At 44.8% G+C, this 17305-nt stretch overlaps 1 protein-coding gene across 1 annotated transcript in view; it reads right to left on the reverse strand.

The window, feature by feature from the left end:
- The window catches only part of LOC132835067 (tolloid-like protein 2), a 247795-nt gene that overhangs the window by 206365 nt on the left and 24125 nt on the right, over window positions 1-17305 (reverse strand). The window contains exon 2 of the mRNA XM_060854339.1: window positions 9447-9557. Within this exon, the coding sequence (XP_060710322.1) occupies window positions 9447-9557 (111 nt within the window). The remainder of the gene's footprint in view (window positions 1-9446; window positions 9558-17305) is intronic.

Consider the following 17305-nt stretch of genomic DNA (forward strand, 5'->3'; position numbering starts at 1 on the left):
TTAAAAAGAAATTAGGAGGGTATAGAGGAGCAACAAAATAGCTTTGGCAGATAAGATTAAAGCTTTTTATAGCATACTAAGAATTAGTGGTTTACCAGGGAAAGGGTGAGGTCTGTGAGAGACGAAAGAGGCAACCTAGAGGCTGAGGATATGGGTAAAGTCTTTAATAAATATTTCTAATCTACATTCACAAAGGAGAAAGACATTGTAGCTCAAGATTTCACTTGTGATGATGAGGTTCTAGAGCCTGTTAAGAATAACAACCATGAGGTAATAGATGTTTCAGTGGAATAAAGATGCATAAATCCCCAGGGCCTGATGAGATGTATTCTAGATTGCTATGGGAGGCAACGGAGGAGATTGCTGAGGCACTTGCAGAGACATTTAATATTTCACTGATCCCAGGATAGCTAATGTGGTTTCCTCGTTCAAGAGGGGCAGCAAAGATAGTCTCGATAATTACTGAACAGTTTGTCTGCTGTCAGTGGCAAGGGAATTACTGGAAAAAGTTCAAAGGGATAGGATTAATCAACACTTGGAAAGGCAGGGATTGGTCAAGGGTAGTCAGCACCATATGTCGAAGGGAGATCATGTCTGACTATTTAATCAAGTTTTTTTGAAAAAGTGATGAAATATATTGATGAGGGTAGTGCAGTTGATGTGGTTTATGTGGATCAATTGGTTGTCTGACAGGAAACAAAGAGTAGCGATAAACGCTTCTTTTCGGAATGGCAGACAGTGACCAGTGGTATGCCGCAGGGATCAGTGCTGGGACCACAGCTTTTTACAATGTACAGTAATGATATAGATGAAGGTATTAAAAGTAATACTAGCAAATTTGCCGATGACACAAAGCTGGGTGGCAGGGTGAAATGTAAGGAGGATGTTAGGAGAATACAGGGTGACCTGGACAGGCTAGGTGAGTGGACGGACACATGGCAGATGCAGTTTAATGTGGATAACTGTGTGATTATCCACTTTGGTGGCAAGAACAGGAAGGCAGATTACTACCTAAATGGAGTCAAGTTAGGTAAAGGGGCAATACAACGAGATCTAGGTGTTCTTGTACACCAGTCAATGAAGGCAAGCATGCAGATACAGCAGGTAGTAAAGAAAGCTGACCTTCCTGCCTCAGGCGACTGACTGTGTGGAGTTTGCACATTCTCCCGGTGTCTGCGTGAGTTTCCTCCGGGTGCTCCGGTTTCCTCCCACAGTCCAAAAATGTGCAGGTCAGGTGAATTGGCCATGCTAAATTGCCAGTAGTGTTAGATGTAGGGGTATGGGTGGGTTGCACTTCGGCGGGTCGGTGTGGACTTGTTGGGCTGAATGGCCTGTTTCCACACTGTAGGTAATCTAATCTAATCTAATAACAAGAGGAATTGAGTATAGAAGCAAAGAGGTCCTTCTGCAGCTGCACAGGGCCCTGGTGAGACCGCACCTGGAATATTGTGCGCAGTTTTGGTCTCCAAATTTGAGGAAAGACATTCTGGCTATTGACAGAGTACAGCATAGGTTCACGAGGTCAATTCCTGGAATGGTGAGACTATCTTACGCTGAAAGATTGGAGCGACTGGGCTTATATTTGCTTGAGTTTAGAAGGCTGAGAGGGGATCTGATTCAGACATATAAGATTATTAAAGGATTGGACACTCTGTAGGCAGGAAGCATGCTTCCGCTGATGGGTGAGTCCCGGACCAGAGGACATAGTTTAAAAATAAGGCCACTTAGAACAGTGTTGAGGAGAAACTTCTTCACCCAGAGAATGGTGGCTGTGTGGAATGCTCTGCCCCAGAAGTTTGTGGAGGCCAAGTCTCTGGATACTTTCAAGAAAAAGTTGGATAGAGCTCTTAAAGATTGTGGAATCAAGGGTTATGGGGATAAGGCAGAACAGGATACTGATTGAGGATGATCAGCCATGATTATAATGAATAGTGGTGCTGGCTCAAACGGCAGAATGGTCTACTCCTGCACCCATTGTCTATTGACTTGAGTAAGGCATTTGAAAAGGTCCCACACAGAAGGCTGATCCAAAAGTAAGAGCCCATGGGATGCAAGGCAAGTTGGCAAACTGAATCCAAATTGGTGGGCAAAACAGAGGTAAAGGATGATAGTGGAGGGATAGTGGAGGGATATTTGTATGATTGGAAATCAGTGACCAACAGAGTACAGCAGGATTGATGCTGGAACCTTTGCTGTTTCATATGTTCATAAACAAATTGGATGTGAATGTACAAGGTATAAAAACTCAGTTTACAGTTGACATGAAAATTGGTAATGTTGTTGATAGTGAAGAGGATGGACTCAGGCTAAACTCTGATACTGATCAGCTGCTAAATTGGGCAGAACAATGGCAGGTGGGATTTAATTCTGATAACTAGGAGACAATGTATTTTGGGAGGTCCAATAAGGTAAGGAATTACACAATGAACGGTAGGTGCCTAGGGAGCACTGAGGTAAAATGGGATCTTGGTGTACAAGTCCAGAGCTCCCTGAAGGTGTCAGCATAGATAGACAGGATGGTGACGACAGCCTTCAATAGCTGGGTAGAGAACATAAGAGCAAGAAGGTGCTGCTGCAACTTCATAAAACCCCAAGGGGCCAGTGCGGAGGGAGAGCAGCCAGTGTGGAGGAACAGCAGCCCCCTCTGGGCCAGTGCGGAGGGACAGCAGCCCCCTCTGGGCCAGTGCAGAGGGAGAGCAGCCACCTATGAGGCTAGACAGAGGGAGAGCAGCCACCTCTGGACCAGTGCAGAGGGAAAGTAGTCTCCCCTAGGCCAGTGCAGAGGGAGAGCAGCTCCCTCTGGGCCAGTGCAGAGGGAGAGCAGCCCCCTCTGGGCCAGTGCAGAGGGAGAGCAGCCCCCTCTGGACCAGTGTGGAGCGAAAGCAGCCCCTCTGGCCAGTGCAGAGAAAGAGCAGCCCCCTCTGGGCCAGTGCAGAGGGAGAGCAGCCCCCTCTGGCCAGTGCAGAGGGAGAGCAGCCCCCTCTGGGCCAGTGCAGAGGGAGAGCAGCCCCCTCTGGCCAGTGCAGAGGGAGAGCAGCCCCCTCTGGGCCAGTGCAGAGGGAGAGCAGCCCCCTCTGGCCAGTGTGGAGGGACAGCAGCCCCCTCTGAGCCAGTGTGGAAGGGGGGAGCAGCTTTATTGAGAGCCAGTGGAGATAACTCAGCGAAACAATAAGTAAAGCAACAGCAACTGTGAGGATTTTGAGATGCTGTGAAATCACGTTCTCTAATTTAGGAATACATCTCTGGAATGCTCTATAAGGTTCCCCCCCCCCCCCCCAACCCGATAATTATCATTCCACATTCCTGCAGTGCAAAGTACCCACTTGCCCTAATAACTAACCCACAGTAATAACTTTCTGAAGAGTAGAGACACAGAAAGCTCACTCCTTGCAGGTAAATAGCAGGGAGAGAGGGGTAAACACTATCTGCTTGAGGGGGCAAATCAACCTCTGAGACATGCATTGGATTAGAAACAACAAACATTGGTGCCTCACCCTATCGAGTGCCAAAATTTCAATCCAGCTCCCAGATCATGGGAACCTCTGTGAGATAGAGCAGGACACGAATGGCTGGTTGTGGGATCTTGCTGTACTTGTTAAGGAACAGCAACTGCTATCAAGACAGGGAGTACAGAGTTAATGGGATCGCCAGAGGCAACCCAGGACAACGAATGTTCTTATTTGATTATCCAACACTGCTTGAGAGAGTGTTTTTTTTATTCATCCTTTAGTAGGATGTGGATGTCACTGGCTGCATTTATTGCCCGTTCTTAGTCAGCCTTGAGGAGGTGATGGTGAGCTACCTTCCTTAATCTGCTGGAGTTCATCTCTGTGGGTTGACCCACAATGCCATTAGGGAGGGAATTCCAGGATTTTGACCCTGCGACAGTAAAGGAATGGTGTTGTATTTCCAAGTCGGGATGGCAAGTGGCTTGGAGGGGAACTTGAAGATGGTGCCATTTCCATATCCCTGCTGCCCTTGTCGTTCTAGTGGAAGTGATTGTGGGTTTGGAAGGTGCTGTCTGAGGATCTTTCATGAATTTCTACAATGCATCTTATAGACTGCACACACTGCTGCTACTGAGCATCTGTGGTGGAGGGAGTGGATGCCAATCAAATGGGCTGCTTTGTCCTGGATGGTGTCAAGCTTCTTGAATGTTTTTGGGGGTCTTCCAGGCAAGGGGAGAGTATTCCATCAGACTTCTGACTTGTGCCATGTAGATGGTAGACAGGCTTTCGGGAGACAGGAGGTGAGTTACTTGCCGCAGTATTCCTAGCCTCTGAACTGTTCTTGTGGCCATTGTGTTTATATGGTGAGTGCAATTAGGTTTCTGATCAGTGATAACTTCCAGGATATTGATAGGGGGAATTCGGTGATGGTAACAGAATTAAATGTCAAGGGCCAACAGTTAGATTGTTTCTTGTTGGTGATGGTCATTGCCTGGTGTTTGTGTGGCACCAATGTTATTGTCACTTGGCAGCACAGGTCTGGACACTGTCCAGATCTTCTAGCATTTGGACATGGATTACTTCAGTGTCTGAAGAATCATGAATGATGCTGAATGTTGTGCAATCATCGGTGAACATCCCCACTCAGACCTTATAATGGAGGGAAGGTCATTGATAAAGCAGCTGAAGATGGTTGGACCTAGGACACCACCCTGCAGAGATGTCCTGGAGCTGAGATGACTGACCTCCAACAACCATGACCATCTTCCTATATGTCAGGTATGATTCTAACCACTGGAGGGTTTTCCCCCGATACCAATTGATCCCAGTTCTGCCAGGGCTCCTTGATGTACAGACTGAAAACCAGCTCCGAGTAATCTCACCCCAGCTGGGCGACATCAAAGCTGCTACTTCACCCCAGCATCAAGGCAGCCCCGCTCTGTCAAAGGCACTGTCTACCTAACATGGCCCCCCTCAACCCTGTTGCATGGACATGAAAGAGCTCACTTTGCCATTTGGATGAGGAATAAGGGCGTGCTCCCTGGACTCCTGTCCAATATGTTCATGGCTGGTACTCATGTGACTCAGCAAACATTGTCTATCTCATATGCTGCAGGCAAGAATGCCCCAAGGCATGGTACATTGGCGAGACCAAGCAGACACTCCGATAACGGATGAATGGACACCACGCAACAATCTCCAGACAGGGATATTCCCTCCCAGTCAGGGAACACTTCAGCGGTCTAGGACATGCAGCCTCGGGTCTTCAGGTGACCATCCTCCAAGCTGGGGACTTCAGGACAGGCAACAACGCACAACAGCTGAGCAGAGACAGATAGCCAAGTTCAGTACCCGTGCAGATGGCCTCAACTGGGGCCTTGGGTTCATGTCACACTACAGGTGACCCCCACTGCACTATACACTCTCATACATGCACACACTCAAGCACACAGACTCACACACTCACAGAAATCCTCTCTCATACACACACTCTCTCTCTCAGGCACACACATACACCACCCACACTCACCCACGCACAGAACCTCTCACAGGCGTACACTCCATTACACACTCACACGCACTCTACCAAGCATGCATACACACAAATACAAACATTCTCACGCACACTCACACGTACACACTCACATTCCATTTTCCCTCTCCCTTTCTGTCTCCCTCACATGCGCGTGCACACACACACACACACACACACACACACACACACAAGTCTATGGGGTGAGAAACATTCTATTTTTGCTCAAAAACACAACCTGCAGGTAGTCAATGCATATAACATTTTATAAATTCCTACTTTGGAAATAATGTCAGTCTGACTCAAGCAGGGGATACAGACAGACTGGAACCTTACATCTTTAATACACTGTCTGAGCTGAGATGTCGCCTTTTTTATAAAACCTTAAGTTATCTCGAGAATGTGACTTAAAAGAAGTTCTGGGATTTACATATGAATGAACTGAAACCTGCAACCATTCTAAAAGATTAAAAGCTTAACAGCAATCTAGATTTGTTCGATATATTGTTTCGATTGCATGACACTGCAAGTTTTTGCTATAAATTCTGTGTCTTATGATCCTACCCCAGTAGTTACTTGGTGAAGAAGCTGTGCTCAGAAAGCTAGTGCTTCCACCGGTGGCATGGTGGCTCAGTGGTTAGCACTGCTGCCTCACAGCACCAGGGTCCCAGGTTTGATTCCAGCCTCAGGTGACTGCTGTATGTAGTTTGCACATTCTCCCCATGTCCGCTCTGTGTGGGTTTCTTCCCACAGTCCAAAGATGTGCAGGTCAGGTGAATTGGCCATGCTGAATTGCCCGTAGTGTTAGGTGCATTAGGCAGAGGGAAGTGGGTCACTCTTTGGAGGGTTGGTGTGGACTGCTTGGGCCAAAGAGCCTGTTTCCACGCTGTAGGGAATCTAATCTAATTAACCTGGCGTTGTGCGATATTTAACTTTGTCCAACACTGGCTCCTCCATATCATAGCCCTCAAACAACATTGCAAAAAGCTGACTAACTGCTCATTATGACACTGCTTTATGTGGAATCTTGCTGTGTACAAATTCGATGGCTGTCTTTTTCCCACACTGCATCAGAGATGACATTTCAAAAAGTACCTCATTGGCTCGGAAGCACAGCAATACACCTGGCAGTCGTGATGGAGGCTATAAAAAGGCAGAACTCACTGCCTTTTAAACAAACGAGGCAAATATTTCCAGGAGAAAAATGTGCAGTTACTTGGACACGAGATAATTGGCCAATCTGGAACGTTCTTCAAAGCAGATAGCACAAACTCAGTGGGGACATAATACTAGGAAGCTACATTTCAAAAGGATTGACTTGTGGCAATCTCATCACATTGCAGATAAAGATTGTGTCGGTGCTGTACAGTGTAATCATCATCAGCCACTGTGTGACTGATCTTATTACACAGGCCTATTAAAGACTGATACATGACCCGCTAGGAGTGGTTGGGGAAGGTGTGTTGTGGCCAGGAAGATTCAGGTGTGGATTGTTGTACATGTGCGGTCAGCTCTCCCTGACTGAAAGTCAGTATATCTGTTTACTTGACATTGAGCTGTCAGAGGGCCGGTGCCGAGGCAGCACTGTGCTGCCGGAGGGTCAGGTAATCTCACATCCACATGTGGATCTGGAGCTATTACAGCCCCTCAGCCCAACAGCAGAGCTCAGGGAAGTAACCTCTTGTTTTGGTGAAACTCCTTTTACTGTCAGTCAGGGTCTGGAGTGCAACAGGTGTCGACTAAATTTACTGAACTGTGCATATACTAATAACTCTCTAGTTTCTCCACTATTGCAAAGAGTCTGTTTGTGTACCTGACATGCTCATGTTGCTCTGTAATCTGCAATGTTGTAATTTTAAAAGGTCCATTCTCCAAGCTTTTCTTGGTATTTTTATTTTCCCACGTGACACAGCGCCTCAGCAAACCTGTTCTGCCCCCTTTTAAAAGCTTCAACATGCTCAGAATTAATGATTAATCAAGTCTATGTCTGCCCTCTTGCTTGGATGTAAAACGATCCCATCCTGCAATTCAAAGAAAAGCAGAGAGATTTCCCCACCCCACTCCCCGCTCTCGAAACATTTAAAGCGGATTATCTAATCACTATCCCTTCTTAAAATTTCTTCCAGGAGTTTCGCACATTATTAGCTGGGCCAGCATTTTTGCCTATTTCAGAGGATAGTTAAGAGATCACACTGCTGTGGGTCTGGAGTCACATGTAGACTAGACCAGGTAAGGATGACAAATTTCCTTCCCGAAGGGACAGGAGTGAGCCAGATGGATTTTTACAACATTCGCCAATTTAATTGAGTGACTTTCCAACAGATGACGAGGGATTTGAATGCATAGCCTCAGAAACCAAAGTGTTGGGATTACTAACCAGTGACATTACCATGACACCACTATCTTCCCTCATGTATCTGTGGGAGCTTACTGTGCACGTTAGTCAGCCTGTTTCACTGCACCATAGCAAGAGTAAGCTTCACAAAGTATCTCATTGGCTGGACTGCACTTCAAAGTGTTCCGATTTAAAGCAAGGTGATATAATAATGCATGTATTTCTTTCTTGAATCCAAATTTGCAGACAAATTTACAACTTCGACCCCACTCCCTCTCAATTAATCACCCCAGTGAACCAAACAGACCTCAGACTGAACTCTATGGAACAGCATTAGCCACTTTACTCCATTCTGGTAAACTGCCTGGAATTCCTCACCTCAAGCTATTTCTTTCCAGTCAAACTTTCAATCCAATTTGCTGTCCTTTTCATTAATTCCATAACCCAAATCTTTTCAAGACATTTTTTTTGAAAGTCCACCACATCTACCACATTTCCCCAATGACTATGTCTGTTACCTCCTTACCAGTGAGTGATTACCCCTTCCAAAATTATTATACCTTTATCTGAATATGTGGTCCTTTCAGACTTGACTTTTTCCACTCAATCACAGATATTGAGCTGACCAGTTTGTCACTGTTCAGATTAGCACTGTGTCTCTATCTGTAAACAGGTCTCTCAGTGACTGGTCTCCAGTCCCCAGATCTCACACACACAGACCAATCTGAAATAGAGGAATCCCAGGAATTGCATTCTCCTCCCTTAGAATATAAGGTTGTATCTTGTTACCCCTGTTTCATCTTATCCTCATTTAACTTAATGGTCTTTGCCAAAGCTTTCATAATAATCACACTTTTCACTCTCAGCCACATTAGTATTACATTACATTAATATTCCTCTCCTCCCTGAAACCTGACCAGGGGTTGCTGTAGTCCTGTTATTAGTGATTGGGGTGAAATATTTATTAAACAGCTTGGCTTTACAAAGTAATTTTTCTCTTCTCCCTTCTGCCTTATCTCTAATAACTACGGTTTACTGATATGTTAGTAAAATACTTTTCATAAAATCTCTACGGTGTGAAAAAGGGCCATTCGGCCCATGTAGTCTGCACTGACCCTCTGAAGAGCATTCCACCAAAGCCCCCCGCTCCTCTACCCTCAACCCTATCCACGTAACCTTGCATTTTCCATGGCTAACCACCTAATCCATACATCCCTGGACACTACATGGCAATGTAGCATAGTCAATTCACCCTAACCTGCACATCTTTGGACTGTGGGAGGAAAATTGAGCACCTGGAGGAAATCCACACAGACATGGGGAGAATGTGTAAACTCCACACAAACAGTCACCTGAGGCTGGAATTGAACCAGCCTGGCGCTGTGAGGTTTAATTAAATATTTTCTACTGTGAGCTACTGTTCCGTTTAATTAAATATTTTCCTCACTACTACAGTTCTCATTATGTCTCTTTTTAATTGTCAATTGGCTTCTAGCTTTTTTATTTAACCAAAGCATCTTCAAATAAAAGCCAGGTTTGCTTTCCCAACAGAATATGTTTTGCTGCAGAGTAAATTATTTCTTTTTATTCTTTTCTCGCCCTTCACAGTCTTTGGTTTAGCGGCACTTACCAGATCCATGGCCCCTTCTTCTAGCTTGTTGAGTCGTTAATTCTGTGCTTCCATTAAAATGGAAATACTTCAAATCTTCTTCATCCAAGGCAATATCTCCCCAGAAACGCACTGTTAAGATACAGTAAAAGAAATCATGAATAAGTTTGATGGATAAGGAAAATAAAACTAAAACAAAAATAAATTAATGGAGCACATGAGACTTACAAAAGTGGTTGATGTTTCTTTTGTCCCAAAAGTTTGTGCTTTTAGAGTCAAAGAGTGAGATTTAATGCCCATCTCTGAGGTCAGCTGGGAGTAGGGGGGCAGTAAGGTTGGAAAGTACATCTGTCTATAAACCAAAACAGTACACAATACAGCAGGTGAGGTGTCTGTACAACTGCAGCAAGGCTTCTTCATTCCTGTACGCTAGTGTCCTTGAAATCAAAGCCAACAAGCCATCTGCCTTCCCGACTCGTTGGTGCATCCAGATATCTCTTTTATCAAGCTTTTTATTTTCACATGTCCCTATAACACTCTGTCCAACTGTCCCAATGATCTGCACATGCCAATCGCTGTGCCAATACATTCACTGCTGGCTTCTCCGGCCGCAGAGTGTAGCTGGAGAAATGAAAAGGGATTTAGCCTCTGATGTGTAACACTGTCAAATTCTGGAGTGCTGCTCAGGTGAACCACTATCATTCTTCAGAGCCCTGTCTAAATGCAAGCTGTTATGGCTAATACCAAGAGAAAAAAGGATTTGTCAAGCTCTGCTAGACAATTGTTAAATGTGAGAGCAATGCAACCGACCATCCAGTTGGATATCATGATTCACATGAAATATTCACAAAGCCTCAAGTAAAGTATTGAAGAAAGCAGCTGAGTCCTGCGTACATTTAACTGCCTAATTGGCTTCTCTTCTGCTGTTCTTGATCTGGAGCAACAATTCTAATTGCACGTTAGGTGGTTCAGCCGGATAATTGTAGCAGAGTTTGTGCAGTGTCTCACTGTGATTCCTCCTTTGTACTTGGCAATCGGGTATGGGTTTGTAATTTTTTTTTAATGGTCTGCTCAGGACGATCAGTCACACACGGAGGAGTTTAAACTTTCCACTTTGGCATGCAGCATCCTCGCTCGTTGTGGTTTGTGCGGATGCAGTTTTAGGTTGTCCACAGGCTGGTAGAAGACTGAAGCTAAGGAACGTCTGTACTGGGAACTTTAGCAAGATACTTATAATGTTTTCATTGAGCTTGGCAAGCTTCTTCGGGATTGACACACATGGCTGAGGATTAAACATGTGGGTGTAGATGGTGTGTGAGATTTGAAATGGTGTTTGAGGGATGTTGTTGGCAGGGAGAGCCTTTCCTCAGTTGACTGGGGTTGTAATGGCATTATGAATGGATGGTGGAATTGATGTGTAACAGAACAATCAAGGAGGGTAAACAAAAACCAAAACATTGCAGATGCTAGATTTCTGAAACAAAAACAGAAATTACTGGATAAACTCAACAGGTCTAGCAGCCTCTGAGGAGAGAAAACAGAATTAATGTTTCTATTCTGAAGGAGGATCCCAGGATCTGAAACATTAACACTGTTTTTTCTCCAGAGATGCTGCCAGAGCTGCTGCGTTTTTCCAGAAATTTATGGCTTTTTGTTTGAATTAGGGAAGGGTACATCTGAGGTTTCCAGTGATACACAGTGTTGCAGTGGTCAGTTGGACATTGATGGGTGGGCATGTGATTACAGTCAAGAATAGAGTGGGGCTGGAAAAGCACAGCAGGTCAGGAAGCATCCGGGGAGTAGGTCAGGCAGCATCTGAGGAATAGGAAAGTACAGCAGGTCAGGCAGCATCTGAGGAATAGGGAAGTACAGCAGGTCAGGCAGCATCTGAGGAACAGGAAAGCACAGCAGGTCAGGCAGCACCTGAGGAACAGGAAAGTACAGCAGGTCAGGCAGCATCTGAGGAACAGGAAAGTACAGCAGGTCAGGCAGCATCTGAGGAATAGGAAAGTACAGCAGGTCAGGCAGCATCTGAGGAACAGGAAAGTACAGCAGGTCAGGCAGCATCTGAGGAATAGGAAAGTACAGCAGGTCAGGCAGCATCTGAGGAACAGGAAAGTACAGCAGGTCAGGCAGCATCTGAGGAATAGGAAAGTACAGCAGGTCAGGCAGCACCTGAGGAACAGGAAAGTACAGCAGGTCAGGCAGCACCTGAGGAGCAAGAGAGTCAATGTTCCAGGCATGACTCCTCATCGGGACAGTTATGCCCAAATTATCAACTCTCTTGCACCTTGGATGCTGCCTGACTTGCTGTACCTTTTCCAGTGCCACACTTTATTGACTCTGGCTCTCCATCACTGGCAGTCCTCACTATCCCCCACCCAATCGATCTGTATCAAATAAGTGAAATGGCAGGTCAGCTTGAGAAAATTGTGGAAAAGGCATTTAATCCTGAGCTTATTAAGCAAAAACAGCAAGCACAAGAAAGGAAGGTATGACAGAACATATATAAAGAACATTGCTTTGCCCTCAACCAGTGCTGGGTGTCCAACTCTAGACATCATACTCGAGGAAGGATGTGAAAGCTTTTAGGCAGGATGGAGAAAAGATTCAGAAGAACAATTCCAGAGCTAAGGGACTTCAGTTGTGTAGATAGATTGGAGAAACTGGAGCAGCTGTCCTTGCAGAGAAGATTGAGGGGAGATCTGACAGAATTGTTCAGTCATGAGGTGTTTACACAGGGGAGATAGGGAGAAACTGGTCCATTGCTGAGAGGTCAAATTAAGCTGAATGGCACAACAGCCATAAGGAAAATCCTTTCTTTACACTATGGGTGGTTAGAGTCTGGGGCATACTGCCAGACAAGTTGGTAAAGGCAGGTTCAATCATGGCTTTCCAATAGGGATAAGCTATCCATCTCCTCTATTATTTTACAGTATGTAGGTTTTCTTTGCCCTTCTGTAATTATCCTTGAACCGTGTGTGTTACTGGACCACATTAGAGTCAAACATGTCACTGTTGTCTAGAGTCACATGGAGGCCAGACCAGGGATGGAAAGCAGATGACCTTCTCTGAAGGACATTAGTGAACAAGACTTCAGGCTTTTGTGGCAGATGATGACAGTCTCATGGCTGCTATAACTGGGACTAGCTTTCAATTCCAGATTTTATGAACTGAATTTGTGAGATTTTGTTTTCATCCATGTCCCCGCAGCATGAAACTGAGCATCTGCTCCCTAGTATGGTCCTATTAGCACTGAAGAAAGGGCAAGGGAGTGGACTGACTGACTTCCTGTGCTGTCACCAGTATATTAGCCCATCGACCAGGCAATTAGGGAGGAATCTAATGGTAGAGATTAAAATAAATTGGGAGGTTTAAGCTAGTTACCAATATCAGCATAATCAAGTTGTATACAGAGAGTCCACGGCAGGACAGAGTTGAGATTTTTTTTCTCTTAGTGGATTGAGTCTTTGAAACTTTCTGTCTTTGAATATTTTTGAGATGGAGGTAGATGGATTGTCAATAAGCAAGGAGGTGGGGGTGGAGTGGAAGTGTGAAAGATTGTCAGAGTAGGCTGGAATTGGAGTAATCAAATCAGGCAGGAGTTTGCTGAATGTGAAGCAGGTTTAATGGATGAATGGCCTATGCCTACTCCCAATTTGTACATTCATGGGGAAGGAAGTGAGAAAGACAAAGAGAGAGATTCAGAGACCGTTTCCAGTTCACATAACAGGAATATTATAAACAGCCAAATAATGTCCACTCATATCCTCTTGCGATGAAAATCTGGTGCAGCCCTCATCCACTCTCATCCCTATGTGATGCCTAAACTGTGAACAATGTGGCTGAGTCTAACCTAGCCTCCAAAAAGACCTAGTTGCTGACAGGAGCAGGCCACCACCTCGTCAAGGACATTTAGAGAAGAGAAAGAAATATTCACCCAGCCAGTGATGCCCACATGCCATGTAGGAATATTTTGAAAGAATGATCGAAGGAAAGGTCATAATGAACCAAAATAGAGATATCCCGGGGAAGCTAATGATATAGGGCTGGAACATTAACTCTGTTCCCTCTCTCCACAGAGGTTGCCTCAACAGCTGACTATTTGCAGCATTGTCTGTTTCTATTTCTGACCCACATCCTCCAGCTATGATAAGCAGCTTTCTTTCTCAAACTGGAGGCAAGCTGCAGTGGTGTCCCGAGGGGTCAACATGAGGGCATTTCCCTATTTGATATATATTAAAGACCCAGTCTTGGGTATAATTGCAAAGTTGCAGATGATGTGAAATTTGGGCATGTGGTAAACAGCAAGGAGGATAATAACAGGAGGATACAGACAGACTGATGGAACAACCAGACACATTGTAGATTAAATCAACACAGAAGTGTGAAATGATGTATTTCACAAGGAAGAAAGAGGAAAGGCAATATAAAGTAAACTCTTGAAGGAGCCTGTATGAGTTACCACAGTGCTTCTTATAGACGGTCCACACTGCCATTACTGTGCATGGGGTGATGAGGGGACTGAATGTTGAAGCTGGTGGATGTGGTGCCAAACAGGAGGGCTGCCTTGTCCTTGAAAGAGTCTTGAATGTTGTTGGAGCTGCACACATTCAGCAAGAGAGGAGTATTCCGTCACACTCTGGAACTATCCCTTGTAGATGGTGGACGGGCTTTGGGAAATCAGGAGGTGAGTCACTTGCTGCAGGATTCCGAACTTCTGTTTTGCTATTGTAGCCATTGTGTTTACATGTGGCTAGTCCAGTTCAGTTTCTGGTCAATGATGACCACCAGGATGATGATAGTTTCAAGTTCAAGTCACACTCCAGGGCATGAACGTGATAATGAAGACTGGCACACTGCAGTACAGGACTGAGTGAGTACTGCACTGTTGGAGGGACCATCATTCAGATGATATGTTAAACCATGGCCTCATTTTGCTTCTTCAGGTAGGAAAGAACCCATGGCAGCATTTCAAAGAATAGTTGGGGAGTTATTCCCAGTGCCCTAGCCAATATTCATCCTTCAAACAAAAAAAATTGCTGCTTCGGAGAAGTTATTATGGACAAATTGGCTGCTGCGGTTTCTGCATAAATGTGAGCAGCTACACTTCAAAAGGACCTCACTAGCTGTAAAGTGTTTGAGACACCTGCTAATTATGAAAAGTGCTGTATAAATACAAGTCTTTGCTTCTATAGAGTGAGTCTCTGGTGCGTTATGGTTGAGCACTGTGATTGTTCATATACAGTCTGAATGCAAAGTCTGCAAAGTGCAAGACTATTGCCAGAGAAAAGTTCATAACTCTGTGCCTGTCCTGGAGTTTCGACATCATGTTGAGGTTGTACAGGGCATTGGTGAGGCCTCTTCTGGAATACTGTGCGCATTTCGAGTTGCCCTGTTACTGGAAGAACATTATTAAACTGGAGAGGCTTCAGAAAGGATTTACCAGGTCATTGCCAGGAATGGAGGGTTTTGAATTATAAAATTAGGACTGGACATTTTTCACTGGAGCGTAGAAGATTGTGGGGTGACCTTATAGAGATTTATAAAATCTTGGGGGGACATAGATCAGGTGAATAGCAAAGGTGAGGGTGTTCATAACTAGGGGACATATTTTTAAGGTGAGAGGAGAGGACGTGAGGGATAACATTTTTAGACAGTGTGGTTCATGTGTGGGGTAAATCGCCAGAAGTTAAAAGGTATTTGGATATTTTTGTGAACTGTTTGGAGGGATATGGGCCAAACACAAGCAGATTGGACTGGTTTGGTTTGGGAACATGGTCAGCATGGACTAGTTCAACCAAAGGGTCTGTTTCCATGCTGTATGACTCTATGTCTCAGTGACTGTATGTCCTATGTTCTAAGCACTGAAAGACACCGAAGCAATATTGTGTTGAAGAGTGTCCCTGAGTGAAGTCATTCACTAGATAAATACTGTATTCAGGTCACATTAATGAAGTCTTTGGCAGCAGCCTGGTGTGTCCATACAATAGAGGGTTTGTCCAGCACACTGCACTGTATACTGTTACACTTCACATTCATACACAGAAGGCTGTCAAACCAACCCCCGAAACAAACAGTGGCAACAGTGAGCGCTATTTATATTAAAGGGACATCACAGCCATAGACGGTGCTTGGCAACATGCTCCAATGGCAAGGGGCAAAGCAACAGATCATGATACAGTACAAAATTAATACAACAATCACAACAATCATGAGGAGGAGGGGAGAGATCTAAAGATACATTTGTCTGGGGATGGAAGGGAATGGCAGGGGGTGACGGGGAAGAGGGGGAATCCGTTGCAGTGTAGACCTGGGGGTAGACATACATCATATTCTTTTAAATGTCATGCACTGTACTTGTTTTATTCAGACCAGGAATAAGCTGTCAACCACATACAGCTATTATCACTAAGTTCAACTGTTCCCATATCAGTAACGTCACAGACTCCAAACTTGTCTCAGCTCATGTGTTGTTAAGACCACATCCAAGCCTTGCTCCTTCCTGAAACAAAATCTCAGGAGTTCTGAAGAGGGCTCACTGGATGTTAACTCTGCTTTCTGTCCACAGATGCTGTCAGACCTGCTGAGTTTTTCAGCAATTTCTGTTTCTGGTTTCCAGCATCTGCAGTTCTTTGGGTGTTTTTTTTCATCTGGCATTTCCTGTTGTGGCTTGGTGTCAAACTTAATTTCCTAATGCTCCTGTGGAGAGCTTTGGACTTTTTCTAACAATATAGGCACTGTATCAATGAATGCTATAGTAGTTATATAGTACAGCACGGAAACAGACCCTTTGGTCTCACCCATCCATGCTGACCAGATATCCTACATTAATCTGGCCCCATTCGCCAGCACTTGGCCCATATCCCTCCAAACCTTTCCTATTCATATACTCATCCAGATGCCTTTTAAATGTTGCAATTGCAACAGCCTCTACCACTTCCTCTGGCAGCTCATTCCATACACATACCACACTTTGCTTGAAGAGGTTACCTTTTAAACCTTTCCCCTCGCACCTTAAACCTATGCCCCCTAGTTTTGGACTGCCCTACCCTGGAGAAAAAGATTTTGACTATTAACCCTATCAATGCCCCTCATTATTTTATAAACCTTTACAAGGTCACCCCTCAGCCTCTCACTCTCCAGGGAAAACAGCCCCAGCCTATTCAACCTCTCCTTGTAGCTCAAATCCTCCAAACATCCTCATAATTCTTTTCTGAACCATTTCAAACTTTACAACATCTTTCTTGCTGAGGTTGTACCAGGATTGAATGCAGTATTCCAAAAGTGGCCTAACCAATCAGCTGCAACATGACCTCCCAATTCCGATACTCAATGCACTGACCAATAAAGGCAACTGCACTATCCTGTCTACCTGCGACTCCACCTTCAAGGAGCTATGAAGCTGCACCTCAAGGTCTTTTTGTTCAGCAACACTCCCTAGGACCTTACCATAACTGGATAAGTCCTGCCTTGATTTGCCTTTCCAAAATGCAGCACCTCACATTTATCTAAATTAAACTCCATCTGCCATTCCTCGGCCCATTTACCCATCTGATTAATGCCCCGTTGTACTCGGAGGTAACCCTCTTCTCTGTCCATTATTTGGTTTAATCTGCAAACTTACTAAATATATCTCCTATGTTCACATCCAAATCATTTATATAAATGATGAAAAGTAGTGGACCCAGCACAGATCCTTGTGGCACACAGCTGGTCACAGGCTTCCAGTCTGAAAGTCAACCCTCCACCACTAGCCTCTGTCTCCTACCTTCAAGCCAGTTCTGTATCCAAATGGCTAGTTCTCCCTGTATTCCATAAGATCTAACCTTGCTAACCAGTCTCCAGGGGGAACCTTGTCATACACTTAGTGATGTCCA

This window comes from Hemiscyllium ocellatum, chromosome 43 (genome assembly GCF_020745735.1).
Source record: "Hemiscyllium ocellatum isolate sHemOce1 chromosome 43, sHemOce1.pat.X.cur, whole genome shotgun sequence".
Lineage (NCBI taxonomy): Eukaryota > Metazoa > Chordata > Chondrichthyes > Orectolobiformes > Hemiscylliidae > Hemiscyllium > Hemiscyllium ocellatum.